This window comes from Podarcis filfolensis, assembly GCF_964270895.1.
Source record: "Podarcis filfolensis genome assembly, chromosome: 1".
Taxonomy (NCBI): domain Eukaryota; kingdom Metazoa; phylum Chordata; class Lepidosauria; order Squamata; family Lacertidae; genus Podarcis; species Podarcis filfolensis.
This window is the reverse complement of record NC_139604.1, coordinates 104,840,440-104,860,065: the sequence shown is the minus strand read 5'-3', so window position 1 is coordinate 104,860,065 and position 19,626 is coordinate 104,840,440. Positions and strand designations below refer to the sequence as shown.

The 19,626-nt window shown below is 43.6% G+C and overlaps 1 protein-coding gene across 1 annotated transcript; it reads right to left on the bottom strand.

Moving 5' to 3' along the window:
• Positions 1 to 3: 3 nt before the first annotated feature.
• On the bottom strand, positions 4 to 18,946 carry LOC310762779 (acetyl-coenzyme A synthetase 2-like, mitochondrial). The gene is made up of 14 exons (XM_083614284.1): positions 18,207 to 18,946; positions 15,798 to 15,894; positions 14,530 to 14,729; positions 13,464 to 13,639; positions 12,096 to 12,248; positions 8,373 to 8,520; positions 7,391 to 7,528; positions 6,812 to 6,904; positions 5,961 to 6,073; positions 5,098 to 5,224; positions 4,658 to 4,785; positions 3,770 to 3,833; positions 1,859 to 1,980; positions 4 to 535 (listed from the first exon to the last, which is right to left on the bottom strand). Exons 1-14 carry the CDS (start codon positions 18,508 to 18,510, stop codon positions 359 to 361), a joined length of 2,040 nt encoding a protein of 679 aa, XP_083470410.1. The 5' UTR covers positions 18,511 to 18,946; the 3' UTR covers positions 4 to 358.
• Positions 18,947 to 19,626: the final 680 nt, after the last annotated feature.

The following is a 19,626-nucleotide window of genomic DNA, read 5'->3' as shown; positions in this document are numbered from 1 at the left end:
CTGTTCCATTGTGAATTTTCTTCTTAACTTGAAGTTTATTTAGTTTGGAGATTCTTCACTGTGGACTTCGGCTGCAAAGAAAGTAAAACCCCCAGCTTTCTGGTACAATACATAAGCCTTGGAATCCATACACAGCTGGGAGACCTTCAGAGGGAGGGAGGGAAGAGACTTTGTGTCCAGCCTTAATAAGCACAATCTTTCCCTGTCTTGGAAAATGATGTTTTTTTTTATGGTTGCTTTGGAATTCTTTCATTCACAGTGAATAAACTCCCTACCTCTTCTGAAAGGGATAACGAGTGTGGAATCGCTGCTGCTTGCAATATACTCTCTTTCTGAGGCTGTTGAGAGAGCATTTGAGCTACCGCCCTTGCTGTTGCTTCTGAATCTGCTTGTGTCCCTCAATGATGTCTTTCACTGCCTCATGATCATCCAAGGTTGTCAGATCTCCCAGCTCATCTGCTTTGTTTTCTACAATCTTCTTCAAAACTCGCCTCATAATCTTCCCTGAGCGAGTCTTGGGCAGACGTTGAGTGACCTGAAGCAGAAAACGAGGGTTAGAGCAAGGCTGGGAAGTGTACATTGCTGACATTAACTTGAGAAAGTGAAATGTACTTGAAATCACACGCACACAGACGTACGTTTGCGTCTGGAACTCTGCTGCAGCCCTGCTCCTCCCACTAGTTCCTGAGGGCAATCCCTCAACCCTCGTCTTGCTCATTGCCCTTAGGAAGGAATCCTAGCTTTTAGAGCAACAGCAATTTGGCCAGCTCATAGAAGGCAGTACAGTCGTAACTTGAATCCTGAACACCCTGGAACTCGGACGTTTTGGTTCCCGAACACTGAAAACCCGGAAGTATTGTTGTGGTTTATGAACGTTGTTTTGGAACCCGAACGCCTGATGGAGCTTCCATGGCTTCTGATTGGCTGCAGGAGCTTCCTGCAGCCCATCAGAAGCCACAATTCAGTTTTTGAACATTTTGGAAGTTGAACGGACTTCCAGAATGGATTCCGTTCAACTTCCAAGATACGACTGTATTTGGAACTGAGGCAAATTAGGCTTTTAGGAGCTATCATGCTATGTGTCAGAGTGAGCCCAGGCTAGTGCAGTGCCAGACTTAATATTGGAAAGATCCAAATTCAAATCCCGACTTGGCCATGAACCATCCTTGGCCAGCCACTACCTCCAAGCCTTAACATAGTACAAGGTTATTTTGAGAATTGAAAAAGGGGAGAGAGAAGTCAATAAATATCCATGCCACCCTAAGGTCCTAGGAGGAAGGGTGGGATATAAATTCAAGTATATGTAGTAAAACGTGCTCAAGGCAGTCTACACACATGTATTTGCTCTCGAAACATGAAATGTATGCAGGGCATGTTGGAAGGGAACAGATGAATCCTAAAGGCACTCTTGGAACCCACAAGATCCTTAATTGCTGCTGTACTAGAATGTTCTGAGGAAACCAACAGTGAGATTGGAAGGATCTGAATACTTTAGCCCATTTAAAAAAAATATTTAGAAATATTACTGCAGTGGTTACACAGCTGGTTTGTATGCTTTTTACCTTAGATCCTGCCCTCAGCTGGATTCAACCAACTCGTCCCGCTAGTGGAAGCCTGCACAAAGGCTTCTGTTAGTGCAACAGGGCTCGACCCCTCCTCCCCGCTGCACATGCACACCCATATTGGCTCTTGGGTGGTCGGGGCAGCCCCAATAACTGCACACGGTGCTGAGAAGGGGGTCGTTTCTCCTGGGAAGGTGAAATGTGTGCGCTGATGGAACAATCACCTTAAATCCCTCCCTGAACATACCGCAAAGTGATGGAAATGTGCGGAAGAGGAAAATAGCTCAGATTGTTACCTGAATATATTCCGGTGCTGCATACTTTGCAATTTCTTTTGAGACGAGCCCTCGAAGCTCGGAGGCCAGGCTCTCTTGAGGGAGATTAGAGCCCTTCTTCAGCACAATGAAGGCATAGGCACCTGTGGAAAGAGGAAGCCAGGAGAAGGATGCGCCATCAGCAAGCACAAAGGTGCCTGCCAAAGCAGACTGCCGCTTCTACTCCTGTCATAACCCTCTGCCATCTCTTGGTGTCAGTAAAATGAAAACGAAGAGCCCCTTTGGGTGTTATTTTTTGCAGCATGGCACCTGCCAAGCAGCTGCTGCTCATGTAGCAAAGGTAATGTCATAAACGCCACACTCCAGTTTCCAGGGGGGAAAGTTTCAATCTGGATTCACGTGGCCGGGAGCTTCAATTACTTCCATGCCAAAGGAAGAAGCATGCTGCAAGGCAGCTTCAATATGCAATCGCTTTTATTTGGTTTTGTGACTTTGTTTTAATTACTGACCCAGTCTCTTTTGTGGATTTGTCTCATGCGATTCAATATATATATATGCACGCAACTGTGAGTGATGCATTTGCATTTTGTCTTGTGAACCACACTGAGATCTTCGGATGAAGGGCGGTTTATAAATTTAATACAGGGGAATTCCCACTCGCGCAAGGTTTCTGTTCCAGGCCACTTGTGCGCATCACCAGGACGCGCACAAGCAGAGATTCCTGCCCCATTCCTGCCCTGCCCCATTCCACCCCCTTTCAGTGCTGTTTTGGGCATGTATGTTAGCAGGAGCACATGGTGCTGATCGTGCGCAAGAGGGCAGTTGCTTGTAAATAATAGAAATAAATAAATAATAAATGCATAGATAAATAATAAAAAGAAGAGTGTGGTATAATTATATTCCTTATTTATTCTTATTTTTTATTTTGTGCTGTAAAAAAAAGTTCAGGCTTGTGCTACAAGATCAATTCGACAGCCTTATGTGCTCCATACAATAAAATAGGCCTCTGCAGACATGCAGGTGGAAGTCTGGGAGCTTTTGGCTACTGTACATTCTTTTCCTGTGTTCTCGCCATCCTTCCCTGGCCCACAGCATGTATTTTCAACAGCTGGTCTCTGTCACTTCTCCCTGTCAAGGCTTGAATAAACTGGATCAGTGGTTCCCAAACTTTTTTCCCCACGGACCACTTGAAAATTAAGTAGGGCCTTCCCCCCCCTTTTTTTCCTGCCTGTTGCAGCAATTGTAACGTGTGGTGCTAGAAGCTGTGAGATTTTTAATTGCTTTTATTTATTATATGTTGTGTTGTATTGCAACTTGAATTCCATATAGAATTCAAGCTGCAGTACAGTAAAATACAGTACAGTGGTACCTCGGGCTACATACGCTTCAGGTTACAGACTCCACTAACCCAGAAATAGTGCTTCAGGTTAAGAACTTTGCTTCAGGATGAGAACAGAAATCGTGCTCTGGCGGCACAGCGGCAGCAGGAGGCTTCATTAGCTTAACTGGTGCTTCAGGTTAAGAACAGTTTCAGGTTAAGAACGGACCTCCGGAACGAATTAAGTATTTAACCCGAGGTACCACTGTATAAGAAATAAAAACAGCAATATAAATTGCAACTGAAGAGCCTATGAATTTTTATTACAATGGTGTGCAGTCGCCCATCTTCCACCACAAATCCACAGCATGCTTGAATGTTCACAGACCACTGGTGTCCCCCCCCCCCCATCCCCACAGTCTTGGAACTCCAGGAATAGATATAAGCAGGGACTCACTCCAACTACCATTAGAAGTCCCATGTGGATGCTGTGAGATCCTTCTCTTTGCTCCTGTTTACCCTTCCCAATAATGCAGTAAACGTGCAAAGAAAAATCCCACTGGAGAGCCACTCAAGGGGGTGCAAGCATTAGCATCTAGACTTGAATTGCTCACCTTCTCCTTTGATCTTGTGAGGAAATCCAATCACAGCTGATTCTGCCACTGCCCCGTGCTTATTCTGAAACACAGGCAGGTCTGTGGTAAGATTCACTTAAAGCAGCAGTTCTCAACCTGTGGGTCCCCAGATGTTGTTGGACTACAACTCCCATCATCCCTGAGCTCAGGCCTTGCTCCTGACGGGTAAAAGGCTGTGAAAGGCCCAGTCCCCACTTTACTATTTATCACTGTTAATACAGATCAGATACACCAGTTGTAAAAAGGGACCAAGTACCAACTCTGAATGTTTATGCTATAGGACAAAAATATAGGGTAAGTCAGAAAGAATATTAAGCTGAAGATGCTCTCAAGCAAAGAATGCTACCGGGGAATGATGTACTGTGTGAGATGACATCTTCAGAAAATCAGTGTGGTCCAACTGTGAGAAGAGAAGCAATCATGGGTATACTTTGGTAACTAACAATGCTGCGGCATCTCTTCTGAAGTCTTGTAGCTCAGGACTTTTTCTTCTAAGCCCATTTTAGCAGAACACTAAAGTCTCCCTGAGGTGACTTCGGTAAATTATTAGTTGAGGCATTTGAGATTCCAGTACCTGCTGGATTCTGTGAGTAGAAATCACAGATTCTGCAACTGGGATTCACTGTTTAGTTTACCAAATAAATAAAAATGGAGACATTCATTTACATCCTTCTGGTTATCAAATTTGTTTTGCCTTCGCAATTACTGTCAGCAGCAGTCAGTCCTGCAGCAGCTAGTATCAGCTGCCAGCTCATAGCACATGCCCATTTTCGTAGGCTGCTGCTAAGACATGGCAGAGACTACTGTGACAACTGCTGCTTCTGTGAGACCTGGTAAACTCTCTATAGACATGACACAATTTCTTACCACAACGTCTTCTATCTCAGCCGTGCCCAGCCTGTGCCCACTGATGTTGATGACATCATCCAGACGGCCTGTCAACTGGTAGTATCCCTTGCTTGTCCGATACGCTCCATCCCCAGTGAAAAAATATCCTAGGAGGATCAAAACAAGACATCATTTTCACTTCTAACGTGCAGAAGGCAATAGATTTTAAACTAGCTTGGGGGATCCTGGGGTTCTTCCATGGGGAGAGGAGCTGCTATTTACTTCTACAAACTTGTTCAGGCAATTGCTGATTGGGTGAATGGTGTTGTGTCCTTAGTTTGACTAAGAAGTTGTACCCCAGTTTTTTCTGGTTCCACAAAGCTCTTGAATACATATGCCCTAAAGAACCTTTTCTTCGAACCCATGGCAATAACCCTTCACTGCTCTCCTTTCCCCTTTCCCTCTCTACAGTTCTGTACCTGGGTAAGGCGTCAGGTAGGTCTCCACGAACCTCTGGTGGTCATTGAAAATGGTCCTGGCCATGCCTGGCCATGGCTGAGAAATGCAAAGTGCTCCAGATACATCATTCTCTGTTAAGAGTTTTCCCTTGAAAACAAGAAATATGGGGTTCTCTTTAAAAATAAATGAATGAATTACAATGTAATGTATTCTGCATATCTAGCTCATGCTGTGCAACCAAGGAAGTAGCTTGTAATTCAGCATTCCGGGGGCTTTGTTTTAAAAGCAAGCTTCTATGTCTGTGGACAAACATCTAGAAACACCTCCACAAAAATATACTTCTTATAAGAAGATTTGGGTTTTCTCGTTGCAGAGTGTGAATCTTCTTTGGCACTGGAGCCTAGTTTTCGATTCCTCTTATTCTGTAGTAATTCTCTAATATTTTAAAATTCTTGAGCCTTTGCTAGTTCATTGATTCATTGATTCAAATTAGCCACATCTGTTTCCTCTTTAATTCAACCCTAGCTTCTGTTCAGTGGCCATGATTGTGACAAATAATACAGAAACTGCCTTGGCATAAATGATCAGAAATTCATCCGAAATCCCCCAAAGGATGCAAGAAATTGGGAGGAGAGATTGTGCAGAGCAACTCTCAAAGTAGGAAAATCTGTAGGGAAGAAAAACTTGACGGTAGATTCCTGATCTCAAATTCTGCTTGATCCTTCCAAAAATCTTGACCTACAAGCCACATTGGACTGAGATTCTTGCTAATGTGTGTCTGTTAGTTTTTAATATTGATTGCTGTTTACATGACTGAGAATTTACATAAAAGTGGATGATGATAGATAGATAGGTAGATTAGATAGATAGGATTAAAATTTACTTTGTCATCCAAAAGGGAAGGTTTGATGCCAAAGAATGGTCTCATGGCCATGGCTGGAAGGATCTCATCACCTGGGTTTGAAGGTCGAGGAGCAATACAGATGCCTCCAGTTTCTAAACAAAACAAGACAAAACTTCAACACCCTTGAAATCTGGTCAGTAAGAGAATGCTAACAAGAAAACATTTCTACTTTGTATGATCTCCAGTTCTTTGGAGGCAAATATGCTTTTCCTGTGTTAAGAATGTCAAGAAAGGCCTGAGCCACTGGTCTTCATAAGGAGCATGGGGAGAAGACAAGTTTTTCTTTCTTTCTTTCTTTCTTTCTTTCTTTCTTTCTTTCTTTCTTTCTTTCTTTTCATTTTATTCATTCATAAATGAATGAATGAATTTCAGGTTTATACATTTCAATAATTTTACAGTTATTTTAACATTTCAAAATTTAACTTACTTCCCCCTCTCTTTCCCCCTCTTTCTGCAGTTCCTTAAATTTATTTTTAATATTTTCTGCATATCCAAATTAACTTAATTTGTTCATTTATTCATCTACTTTAAATATATACTCTGCAGGCTATTACAATAATCCTGCCACCGTTCATAGCTGTTTACAATTTGTTTGTAAATATTCAATAAACCATTTCCATCCTTTTATAAAATGTTTGCTATCTTGATTTCTTATTTTTCCAGTAAGTTTTGCCATTTCTGTATATTCCATAAGTTTTTGTATCCATTTTTCTTTTGTTGGGACAAGTTTCTTGATTGATTGAATACATCCCTATATGCAAATAACTGAAACTGCACGGGTTCTCTTCAGATCCTACTTAACAAGTTGTGTAAAATGATGGTCTTCCTACCTGTCTGCCACCAGGTATCCACTACAGGGCACCGTCCATCTCCGACCACTTTGAAGTACCACTCCCATGCTTCTGTGTTGATAGGTTCTCCCACTGCAAGAGGAAGAAGCAAACAGCTTGTAAGAAAGAAGCACCTGCAATCTTTAGACGTCACAACACCCTGTCCAATGGAATAAATTAAATCTCTTGTCAGCCAGTCCTTTTTGCATTCCCTTACATATTCTCTGTGAAGCAGCAGTAGTATATAAATATATTTGGATCTGTCTGATCATTTCCACATTCCACCCAGCAGAGCTGTTGTGTAATTTTAGGCTCTGGACTTGAATCGTCTTGGGTGAGGAGCTCTTTAGAGGGCCATGTGGATTACTGCAGGTACTTCAAAGTGTGATAAGCCAGCTCCGATGTGTTTGGGAGCCCTCCTACTCAAGCCTGCCTTGGACGTCTGCCCCAAAGTCCTGACCTGAGGGCACCACAGATTCCATGAATCCACCTCCTGCGGAATATTCAACCAAATTTGTAAACTTGGTTATTCTTTTATGTGGCTTTGCCATGAATGCAAAGTTCCAGTGCAATAGCTACCTGATCCAAGGATTTTGAGGGAAGATCTGTCATATTTCTTTACCCAATCATCCCCGTATCTAAGCAGTAGGCGAATAGCTGTAGGGGCTCCATAGAATTGATTTATCTTTAACCTCTCCACAGTTTCCCAGTAACGTCCTGAAATAAAAAGATGAAACCAGTTACCTCAGGAAGTGGTCATTATCCCCTGTGTTTGAATTAGCCATGCTTTGTTGTATTTTTCAAGCACGTGAAGCCCAACTTGACATAAACAAGCATAATTCTAAACGGGCCAATTGGCCTCTCTTTAACTTGACAACCTCTTCTTTATTTAATCCATCATCCCTGGGCTGCATCCGGCCCCCCACCATCTAGTTCCCCCTATCTAGGTCAATCGTTCAATTTTTGTTTTACTGACCACTCCAACTGTGACCCACCTAAAAAAAAAATTCTTAAAAAAATACCACAGAAGCTTTTATTCATTTAATTTAAAAATTGAGCACTCCCATGGTTGGGTGGACACATGGACAGGCTACTCAGGTGAGGCAAGGAGGAATCTGGTGAAGAGGAGGGAACAGGAGGACACAGATGCAGGTGGGTTGCCCAGGCAAGCGGCCCAGGTGAGCCACAGAGGGCTTTTTTGGCGTGTTGTTGTAAAGGGAGCAGATTGTCCAAATGTAAAGGGAGGAGGAAGCGTTGGCAATGGGGTGAGGCTTGGCAGGGCATGGAGGGCAAGCAAGGTTGGTGAGGGAAGGAAGATGGGATGCAACCTCTGGTAGTATATGTATGCAGAGTCACTCACTGCTCCTTTTTCTTACGAATGAAACGGAGCAAAAAAATTGACAGCACCTTGATTAATGTATTTATTGGCAAGGGTAGAGCTAAGAAGTGGGGTTTTACAAAGGCAACTTCACTTTAAGGCAACAGCTGGCCATCCCTTCCATACATTAACAGCCTTGTCCACAGCCATTTATTGTGTCTACTGTTTTGTTTTGTTTTTTACCTGGATTCGGGTACACTGGAGTGCTCTCAAAAAGGACTGTGGTTCCTCCGTTGCACAAAGGGCCATATACCACATAGCTGTGCCCTGTGATCCAGCCAATGTCTGCAATGCAGCCAAAGACATCTCCATCATGGTAGTCAAACACATACTGCAGAAAAGCAAGGGATGTAAGAAATGAGAACAACTTCCTCCCCACCCAACAAGTTTACATAACATCTGTTGGGTAAAAGTTATCTATAGTTGGGGTACTGTTTCCGTGCTGGAAAACTTGCCAACGTTCATACTTCCTGTTTTCCTTCCCTTTAATATCTCTGGCCAGACATGTTTAGAGTAAAACAAACTTTTCTAATACGGCGCCAAGAGACAGATACTTCTTTTTAAAAAGCATTGTGTGAACAAGCCCAGTGGGAAGCAATGTCATAGAACAACAAAATGGAAAAACCAAATGTTTGGGTGCAGTGGTGTTCATAGCAATTATCAGTCTCAGTAGTGGCAAAAGTGGCTTAGCCTGCTGGCCATGCTTGTTTTATCCAGAGTTGTAACACCCTCGGTGCTTTAAAATGATCCGACCAAGTCCTTCCATCCTTTACATAGCTTGCAATTACAATTAGAAATTCAACAAATGCTCTCCAGGCCTGGAGGAGACATTCTTGCTTCCTCTGCTGAACAAATGCAGGGTATGCATGGCTTGCCACAGAAACCAGCTCTATCAACAGCAGGGTTTGAGCCTAATTAGGCCTGGCTCATGAGGCCATTTCCCCCAAACCACACTCATCTGCCCCATGCCTGCCATCATATGTGACAGGCATGGGGCATCTAGAGAGATGACTCCAACCTTAACATCGTGCTCCTGTTTGTCCCTTGCTGTAACCAGCAATCATAATTTCAGAGCTTGTTGTAATTTCTGTTGCTCAGTCTCCTGGCTATAAATGTGGCTGGCTTTTTAATACTGCCCTGGAGCAAAATAGAGTTATAGCATATTCAGCGACAACTGGACTGCATGGCTGATGATCCACTTGGCAAAACTTATTTTTATTGGGTCCATTTCTTGTAGTTTCACTTTGTGTCTTCTTTTAAACCAGATCATTATCAAATGCATCCTCTCTAGGTTTTTTGGCTGTTGCTTCTGCAGCTGTTATGTAAAACAATACCCTGTGCCCTCTCCTCTCCCCACTCTCTGAGCTTATTGTTATTGGGGTTTCTGTAGCAATGTCATCCTCCTGGTGACAGATGAGGATTCCAGAGGAGCAGATTTGAGGAGTATGGGTCAGCATGTTTGCAATGGAAACTTGCCATTCTCTGGGTTGCTTCATTGTGAAGACACCACCAAGAGTGCTGCTTCCAGCAGGGAGAAAAAAAGCAGAAATCCACTGCAATCCGATCTTGTGGTTTTCAAAGGCATTTGGAAGCTCTGTGACCAATATTCCAGGAAAATGTAGGTTTGAACACTGGTTGAATGCTTAACCCTTTCCCTATGAGCCATTTTTCTTTTCTTTTTTTTTAATAATATTTATTAGAGTTTCAAACATATCACAAAAATGAAAAAAATAACAAAACAAAAAAGAATAAAAAAATAAAAAATAAAAATACAAAGAAGTAAAACCAATTAAAAACAAATCAATCCTTCCATGTCTTATCTTTCATTTGCTTGTTTCCCTGACCACCTCACACCTCCCTTTTTTGTATTCTAGTTCAAATCCTTACCATTTTTTCCTTTATCTTAATAGTTTATCTTAATATATTGTAACTTTACATTCTCACCTGTTAACAATCCATTTTTACATACCCCTTTGTAACATTACTGCTAAAACCACATAACTTCATTCCAACATCCTTCTAACATTCCTTAATTTTACAGTATTTCTGTAGGTAATCTTTAAATTTCTTCCAATCTTCTTCTACCGACTCTCCCTATGAGCCATTTTTCTGAGCAAAACTATTCCCCTCCATTTTATGAGAACCTGCCAGGGCAGAAGCAGCTGGGGAGGGGGGATTTTATTTGCAATAGTAGCCTATGAAAAAAAGGGTTGAGTATTCCTTCCCCAGCACAGCTCCTGAAATCAAATTTATAGCCACTAATGTCTGCATTTCCTTTTAAAAATAATACATTAGGAGATGGATGAACCAAATCACAGAGTAGCCTCAAAGTAACATATTGCACAGATGCCTTCTCCTATGTCCTGTGCCAAAGAATTGCAGCTAGAAGTGGTAAAAATGTAACTTCTGATGATGAATTGACTTGATTCTCAGTCTGAACTGATCATATTTAATCAGAATTAAATCCCATTATCGGTTATATTAATGTGTAAACCTGGGATCAGGCTTCCAGAGAAAGGCTACAATCCTATGCACACTTACTTGGGAATAGGCCCCGCTGAATACCGTGAGAATGACTTTTGATAGACATGTCTAGATCTGGTCTATACTTTTGCAATTCTCTACACACTAACCTGGCAGTCAGCTCCACTGAATGCAGTGGGATTTAGAGTGCATCTGTAAAGGGGGCTTAATACTGCAAACAGGCTATTGGTTAGAGTGTGGTGCTGATAATGCCAAGGTTTGATCCCCAAATTGGACATCTGCATATTCCTGCATAGCAGGGGGTTGGACTAGATGATTCTCGGGGTCCCTTGCAACTCTACAATTCTATGATGCTATGATTCTAATTGAAAACAGGTCATTGGCAACCGTTTAAAAAACTAAATAGATTTTCCCTAGAAAGGGTAACTCTACAGTCGGGATAATTGTTCAGTTGTTTGCTTTAGGTGGGGTTGTACTGCCCCTGAAAGAGCACATTTGTAGTCTGAGGATGATCCTGGCTCCATCTTTGTCACTGGAGGCCCAGGTGACCTCAGTGGCTAGGAGTGTCTTTTACCAGCTTTGACTGGTAAAACAGATATGGCTGTTTCTGGACCGTGAAATTCTGATCACTGACATTGGTAACCTCCAGGCAGGCTTACTGCAATGTGCTCCTTGTGGGGCTCTCCCTTGAGGTTGGTCCAGAAGCTGTAGCTGGTGGGAAATGCAAGAGCTTAACTGCTCTTTGGGCAGGATATCACCAACATGTTACCCTGCTGTCGAAATAAATGCATTGGCTGACCAGGCTACTGTCAGTTCAAGGTTTTGGTTTTGGTGTATAAAGTCCTATACAGATACGTGAAATGTTGCCTCAGTTCTTATATACCTGAGTCAATCATTGTGAGGGCTGCTTATATATACCAACTTATTAGGAGGTCCACGCCACACCATATAAGAACAGAGTCTTTAGTGTTATGGCACCGATCCTTTGGAAATCCACCCCCTTAAACATTAGACTGGTAATGTCTCTGTTTTTGGCACCTACTGAAGGCTTTCATCATCCAATAAGCCTTTTAAGCATAGCTCTTTCCCAGTCTGCATCTGTACAGAAATTGATTTGAGCTCTGTAAGGCAAATAATACAAGTTCCCCAAAGTGTCTACACAGCTTTCATCGTGGTGAGACACCAGTTTTGATTGAGGCTGCTCGCTATGCCTGGCTTTGGGTCTCTGTCACCTTAGTTGCTGTCGAGCCTGTGACCAGTCAGATTCTCCCTTAGTGAGGAGTAAATTATAGCCGGCAGCTCCTGAGCGGCTCTCCAGTAGCAGATGCATAGAAGGAAATATGACATGGCAGGTTAGCAGGGTTTAATTGTCCTCTGTGAAGTTACGGGATATCTCTGCTCTGTACGTTTGTGTGGACTTACCTTGTGTGTGATGGCAGCGTACAGCAAATAACCTGCCTGGGTATGGACCAGTCCTTTGGGTTTCCCAGTACTTCCTGAAGTGTAGAGGAGGAACAGTAAATCTTCGCTCTCCAAGGCAGCAGGCTCACAGGTCACGTCCTCCTTCATCATCTCCTGTCACAGGAAGCAGAGAAGCTCTCTCAGTAGGCTCTCTTCACAGCCCCCAGGCCTCCTTCACTTCCCCCTGCACCAAGGGCCAAAGAAGGATGCTTAGTAGGACTGGGCCCACCTTTTCCACACACACATCCCCACTGCCCCAAGCTTTTGTTTTTTTTTTAAGCATATCTCAAATTCTCATGGCTGAAGAAAGAAGCTTGGCAGTATATTAGCTCCACAAGTATAGCCTCCATCGCTCCTACTGATATGGGTAGAAACATAGAAAGCTGCCTTATGCAGTCAGACCATTGGGCCATTGTCTACACACTAAGTGTCCGGATGCTCTGCCGCTAAGCTATGGCCCATCCCCATAAAAATGATGAAAATAGACCCCATGTCTTCTATATGCTTTTTAAAAGCAGATGTTATTGCAACTTACATATTTAGCATCTTGTCTAGTCTGACACTACCACACCATTTCTACCTTATTGTTCTATTTCTGTAGAAACAAAAGGAGCTTTTCTTTAGGGGGGCGGGGAATTTTAATCAGGTAACTGTGCAAGCAGGATTAAATACCCCTCCCCTACTGCTAAAATCTCACTCCAAAGGGTGAAGCTGCTATTGGCACCTTTAAAAAAAAAAAAGTTGATGATCCTAATGCAGATTCCTAAAGATTCCTCTGCATCTTCCTCAATAACATCTCAATAATGGATATAAGAAGGCTTAAATAGTGGGTTTCCCCCCCCCCCAGATGTTTGACAGCAGCTTCAGAAATGTATTATATGTAGGAACCATCAGTCATGGAGGCCCTGCTCACATGTCTGCCAGTAGGATATATGAGCTCATGAGAGGCAGGGCCTTTTGTGTGCTGGTCCCATCCTCACGGAATGCTCTTCCACAGCACGTTTACCTGGCTCCCTTACTTATTATTCTTAAATGGGCCTTAAGCGTTTCAGTCTTTCAATTTATGCTGGTTTTCTATTACATATTCTACCGTTCTAGTTTTCACTGTTACTGAAATCCTAATACGTACATATTTCAAATGTTATTTTAATGTGAATGACCACTCCCGCCATGCTGTTATGTGCTGGCGGGAGGGAGGAGGAGAAGAGAGGCATGAGAGGAGCAGGCGGCCCCAGTGCTTATCTAAAGCTTATGGCATACATAAACTATGGCTTATGGGGCCACCGATGATGTTCAAATATAGCCTATGAGTGGGGTATTGGTTCTCACCTCCTCCAGCAGTAGATCCAGGCCTGACATGGGCACCTTCTTATCAGTCCTCCTTGAAACAAAAACCCGCTTCACCTTTGGACACAATTCGAGAGCCTCGTCCACTGTCTGCTTTAGCTCAACCAACTTGCCCCCTCGCAAGCCTTGGTTCACTGTGATCACTGTTTCAGACTGAGCTAGAGAAGATGAAAGAAAACAATACAGATGCAACATACTGTACCCTTTCCCCCTGCATGGGACACGGGTGGTGCTGTGGTCTAAACCACGGGGCCTCTTGGGCTTGCCAATCAGAAGGTAGGCAGTTCGAATCCCTGCAACAGGGTGAGCTCCCGTTGCTTTGTCCCAGCTCCTGCCAATCTAGCAGTTTGAAAGCACGCCAGTGCAAGTAGATAAATAGGTATCGCTGCGGCGTGAAGGTAAATGGCATTTCCGCGGACTCTAGTTTCAATGGTGTTCCATTGCACCGGAAGTGGTTTAGTCATGCTGGTCACATGACCCAGAAAGCTGTCAGTGGACAAACGCTGGCTCCCTCGGCCTCAAAGTAAGATAAGCACCACAACCCCATAGTCGCCTTTGACTGGACTTAACTCTCCAGGGGTCCTTTACTTCTTCTTTTTTTTACCCTTTCCCCCCAGCTCAAGTATTTCATATACAGGGGGTGAATTCCTTCCTCTAGAAAATCCCTTCCTGATGCTGGCAGGAATTCCTTTACAAATGTGCTTTATTATAAAGTAATTCCACAGCCTGCCATGAGCTCTGCAGTGCTGTTGGGATCAGGCTTGGGTTGGGAGATTCAACGCAGGAGAAGGGAGGGAAAGAGCATCATGATTAAAATGATTTATTTTTTTTTAAGACACCCCTTTCCATACTTTTCTTTCCATGAAGACTGGAGGACAGAGTGCTCTAATACACAAGGACTTTTGGTAAGAGAACATTAACGGCAGAAATATTTGCATATAAATCACTATTTCTGCACACTCAGTTGGTCCCTGAGGCTGTATATAAAGTTAGTAAAAGAAAAATGAAGAAAAGGACGTGTACAGTCCTCAGCGAAGGAGGCTCTTACCATCATGGATCCTGTCAGCCAATGCAACGGAACTGAATCCAGCAAATACCACTGTGTGTATTGCTCCAATTCGGGCACAGGCTAACATACTTGCCACAGCCATCGGACACGGGGGCATGTAAATGGTGACTCGGTCACCTTTCTTCACTCCATGTCGCTTCAAGGTGTTTCCAAGGCGGCATGTCATCTCTAGCAATTCTCTGTCCAAAGAAAACACCTGGTTGTTTAGATACCCTCTTTAAAAAAAAAGCAAAAAAACCCCACCAATCTCTTCTGAATCATGTTAAGGACAATAACTACAGAGCACCACATTTATGAGCTTTAGCACTGACTCCCTTGTATCTTCCATCAAAAGTAAGAGGAATAAGGAAGATATGGAAGGCTAATGTCATACTGGGCTAGAGGGAACTTTTTTTTCTTGGTATAAAACAGAAGAAGAGTTTGGATTTGATATCCCGCTTTATCACTACCCGAAGGAGTCTCAAAGCGGCTAACATTCTCCTTTCCCTTCCTCCCCCACAACAAACACTCTGTGAGGTGAGTGGGGCTGAGAGACTTCAGAGAAGTGTGACTAGCCCAAGGTCACCCAGCAGCTGCATGTGGAGGAGCGGAGATGCGAACCCGGTTCACCAGATTAGGAGTCTACTGCTCTTAACCACTACACCACACTGGAGTAGCCCTGCTCTGATGGCAGCTGGAGTCTAGCAACATCTGGAGGGCCACCAAAGCCGTCTTTCCTATTGGGCTTAGTGGTGCGTGGCGCCAGGGCGCCAGCCTCTCAGGGGCGCCCCAGTGAGTGGGGGAGCTGTGCAGCTTTGCCAGCGGCCTCCCCTTTCCCTGCACGTCCGCCAGCTGTGTCCCATCAACCATATGGATGGCAGGCATGCAGCTTGCCTCCCAAGCCTCCGCAGAAGGAGAGTGATCCCTGCTGAGGCCTGGGAAAAGGTCAGCAACTCTGGGGAAAGTGGGGCGCTGGAGAGATCTTTGCACCATGGCACTGGATATGCTTAAGACGGCACTGAGGGCCACAGGTTGCCCATCCCTAAAAAGTATCACTTTATGTACTGAAATTTGAGCTCTGCTATTAAGACATAGAACAGCACTGCAACTTGCAGGCTGAGCTTAACATTATGGAATGGGAACTATAAACTGACTGCATTGTGACATTTTCTCCAGATGAGTGATGTCCACACATATTAGAAAACCAAATAGTTTTTAAATGCAGCTCCCCCTCCCTTGCCTGGGTGTGCAAAAAGGCAAGCAATTACCTGTATGTAATCCGTTCCTCTTGCCCAGGCTCATCTTTCTCCCAGATCAGGGCAACTTTATTGGGGGCTTTGTGGACGTGTCTATCCAAACAGTTGACTAAAAGAGAAGATGCTCATTAATGACAGGCTCAGGTGTCTGCAGTTTACCCCATGTTATGAAGAAAGTGGATAGTTAATAATAATAATAATAATAATAATAATAATAATAATAATAATAAGTGTCATTATTGCCCCAGGCACTCTGAGTGGTTTCCTGCATATACAAAAGCGTAATAAATATTATTAATACATAAAAGTACTGGAATTATCGATATTAAGTATTCCATAAATGTACAAGAACAGACTGGCCATCATCAGATTGCTGAGTGACAATTTTGCAGCTGATTTGTAACAAAATGTACAGTAGATTGTGCAGGTAGCACTTGCCCTGTGTCAAATACACTGCCTAAGGTCAATTGCACAACCTATTATCAATATGCAGAAGTCAAAGCTGTACATCCCAAGTTAATTATTTGCACAGCCCAAAACACATCAGTTGCACAACCTTTGTAGATTGTACATCCTGTAACAGATTAGCTGTACAGCTTGTATTATTTCGTTTCACAACTCATACTACATCAGTTGCTCATTTTGCCCATCTGAAATTGTAGCGGAAAGTAAGGTTCAATGCCACCAGCCCATTACATTTCAAATACGCTTCTGTTTACTAGACACTCAGATTCATTTCTTAATCCCCAGTCTCTCTACAGCAGTTATTAAGGCAATGAACACAGCTGAATAATCAGCTGTTTGGTACAATGTGAGACACTTTGGCGCTCAGCAAATCATAGATAGCGTTCAACAGTTTATGTTAATCGTGGTGTGGGTTACTGCTCACCGGGTCTCCATTTCTGCCACTTTACAATCTCCTTTTTCTTAGTTATTTTAAATATATATATATATATATTCTACCCTTCAACAGAACCAGTGTGGTATAGTGTTTAGAGTGTTGGACGAGGACCTGGGAGACCATTGTCAGTCAGGATATAGAATCCTGGGTACTTGATATGGCACCAGGCTAGCCTATTTTGTAAGTCACTTTGAGGGTTTTTTTTCCCTTTAAAAAACAACAACAATTAAGCGGTATATAAATTTAATGAAATAAATAATAGATTGTGTGGCAACTCAAAGGAACAGAAAGATGGTGGCAGCAATATCTTGTCCCAGAAGAATTCTTAAACAAAGATGTGGCCGATGGTTGCACCCTAAATCTTTGAATGCTAAAATGGAAAATATTTGATGTACAATAGGCAACAGAACAGCCACATACTTGAACAAATAAACAATTTTATCCATTAGTGCACTTTGGGAAGCCAGATATTTCCCACCACACATTTTACATGGTGTGTTCCACTTGCTTGCATGATGCTTCCACTCATTATTTGATTATATTGTGGTTCTCTTCTAGTCAGTCTGAGCCCCCTGGACTCAAATTTGGTGTGACTGGAATGTGAACGTTCAAACCCCAGCATGTTAAACTTGCAGGGTGCAAAAACCAGGCACACTGCAAGAAGTTTTGGACAGAACTTTTATCACAAAAACCATAGATTATGGTCTAATCTATAAGAAATAAAATAATTCCCAGATCTGGAGTAAAGCAACAAGGCAATGAATCTCACCTTAAGGCCTGTTATTGTTTTTCTGTATATTATATTATTATTGTCACATTTATTTTTATCCTATTCTTTCCCCAAAGAGGCCAGGACAGCATGGATAGCTTCCCCCATTCTCTTCTCACAACAACCCTGTGGGGTAAGCCAGTCTGAGAAATGGTAGCCAGTCCATGGCTACCTAGCATGAGCTTCAAGGTTGAGGAGGGATTCGAATGCACATCACAGCTCCATGCAATGCCCCACACCAGCTTCCTTCAAGTGTTTTGCCACCTTGAATGGAATGTTTATAGGTAAAGGTAAAGGGACCCCTGACCATTAGGTCCAGCCGTGACTGACTCTGGGGTTGTGCGCTCATCTCGCTCTATAGGCCGAGGGAGCCGGCGTTTGTCTGCAGACAGCTTCCGGGTCATGTGGCCAGCATGACTAAGCTGCTTCTGGCGAACCAGAGCAGCACACAGAAACACCGTTTACCTTCCCGCCGGAGCGGTACCTATTTATCTACTTGCACTTTGACGTGCTTTCGAAATGCTAGGTTGGTAGGAGCAGGGACCGAGCAACGGGAGCTCACCCCGTCACGAGGATTCGAACCGCCGACCTTCTGATCGGCAAGTCCTAGGCTCTGTGGTTTAACCCACAGTGCCACCCGCGTCTATACCGTGTTTATACTGGATAATAAAAAAAGGATCCAGTCTACAGAAGTTAGAATTTGCCCCCTAGAGGCAGGGGGACAAAAAAGAACAGCAGGTTTTCTCCTTACCTGCTACATTCAGCTGCCCTCCAAGGAACCAGGTCAGGTGGCCCTGCTGCAGGTTACAGTTACTGACAGAATGAAAAGGATTGATCCACAGAAGCCGGCTTCTCCCTAGTGCTCCCCAGAATGCATCTGTTTGTTCCACAGATACCTGGTACAACCCGTGGTGGTCCTTTGGTCCAGGAAAAGAGGTGGCCTCTGGCATGTATGCAGTTAGAGCCCCTTTGCTCCACGCTCTGAATATGTAAGAGGACAATTTGCCTCCAGGGGCTATTTCTGCGAAACAATTTCTAGCAAACAGCCAGGCCATGATCCTGGGGTACAAGAGAAACCCCCTGTCCCTCAGCCAAGCCAAGCTTCTTCTTCTCTAAGCATAAATCCTAGGTTTGGAAAATGTGGTGTCTTTTCCCTCCCACAGAGAGATGTGGGCTCATTCGCTCCTCGGTCACCAAACTGTAAATCCACGTTGAGAAAGAGAGCTCAACAGAGCGTCCCACTCTCTCCCTGAAAAAGAAACAACCAACCACACATCTACTGCTCCTCTTCCAAAGAAAATATGCAAAGGAAATTCAATCTCTTTGAAGGGAGGAGTAGGGGGTGGGGTTTAGGAATGTCCAACTGGAATAACCTTCATGCTAATCTGAATCTCCTCCTGTACTGAAGCCAGTTATGACTGTTAGTTGTATGCATAGCCACAGTTTATCCAGACTTGACTGTGTTGGCTCACACTGTGTTGCATTCCTCTTCTAGTAACTACTCTGCAATAGATACGGGGTCACAGGATTACGGGGAAAAAATAATCTGCTTGTGAAGTACAGCATGCACTGGGGTATGTAACATGTAGATTGCAGTGTGCCAGTTCGTGATAAAAGGAAAAGAGGCCCCTAGTCCAGTTTATTCTTATACTCCTGCACTTGCTTTTCCAGAACAAACATTAAAGACACTGGCAGATGTAGTTCCCCTGCCGCAATAGCTTTGGTGCTGTGTTTTTCCAGGAAACCCAGGGGTTTCTTGGAAATTTATCACAGTTTTCTCAGTGACAAGACCAATCGCAGCAGGCATGTTTCCCTGAATGATAGTTCGCCTACAACCACTGAACATTCCCAGCAATGTGTTGGATGCAAGTGGCACAACAACGAACAGGCCCACTGTTCCGATATGAACAATCATGTGACCTAGGACAGTTCCCACAATCCCTTGTGCAGGAGATCCACAGAAGATGGGCAGGGATTCCTTGCCAGATGTAGAAAAGGGTTCCCTGGCTCTAGAAAGTAAGAAAGTCACGGGTCTTAACTGTTGCCATTCCAGCAGTTATATTTGTATCTTTGCTACAGGCTTCTTCTTTTTCCTCATGTTCAGCCAACAACCGATTTACACTCAGGTTATGTTCCTGAACCCGTTCCACCTCTACCCCATTATGCCCCCT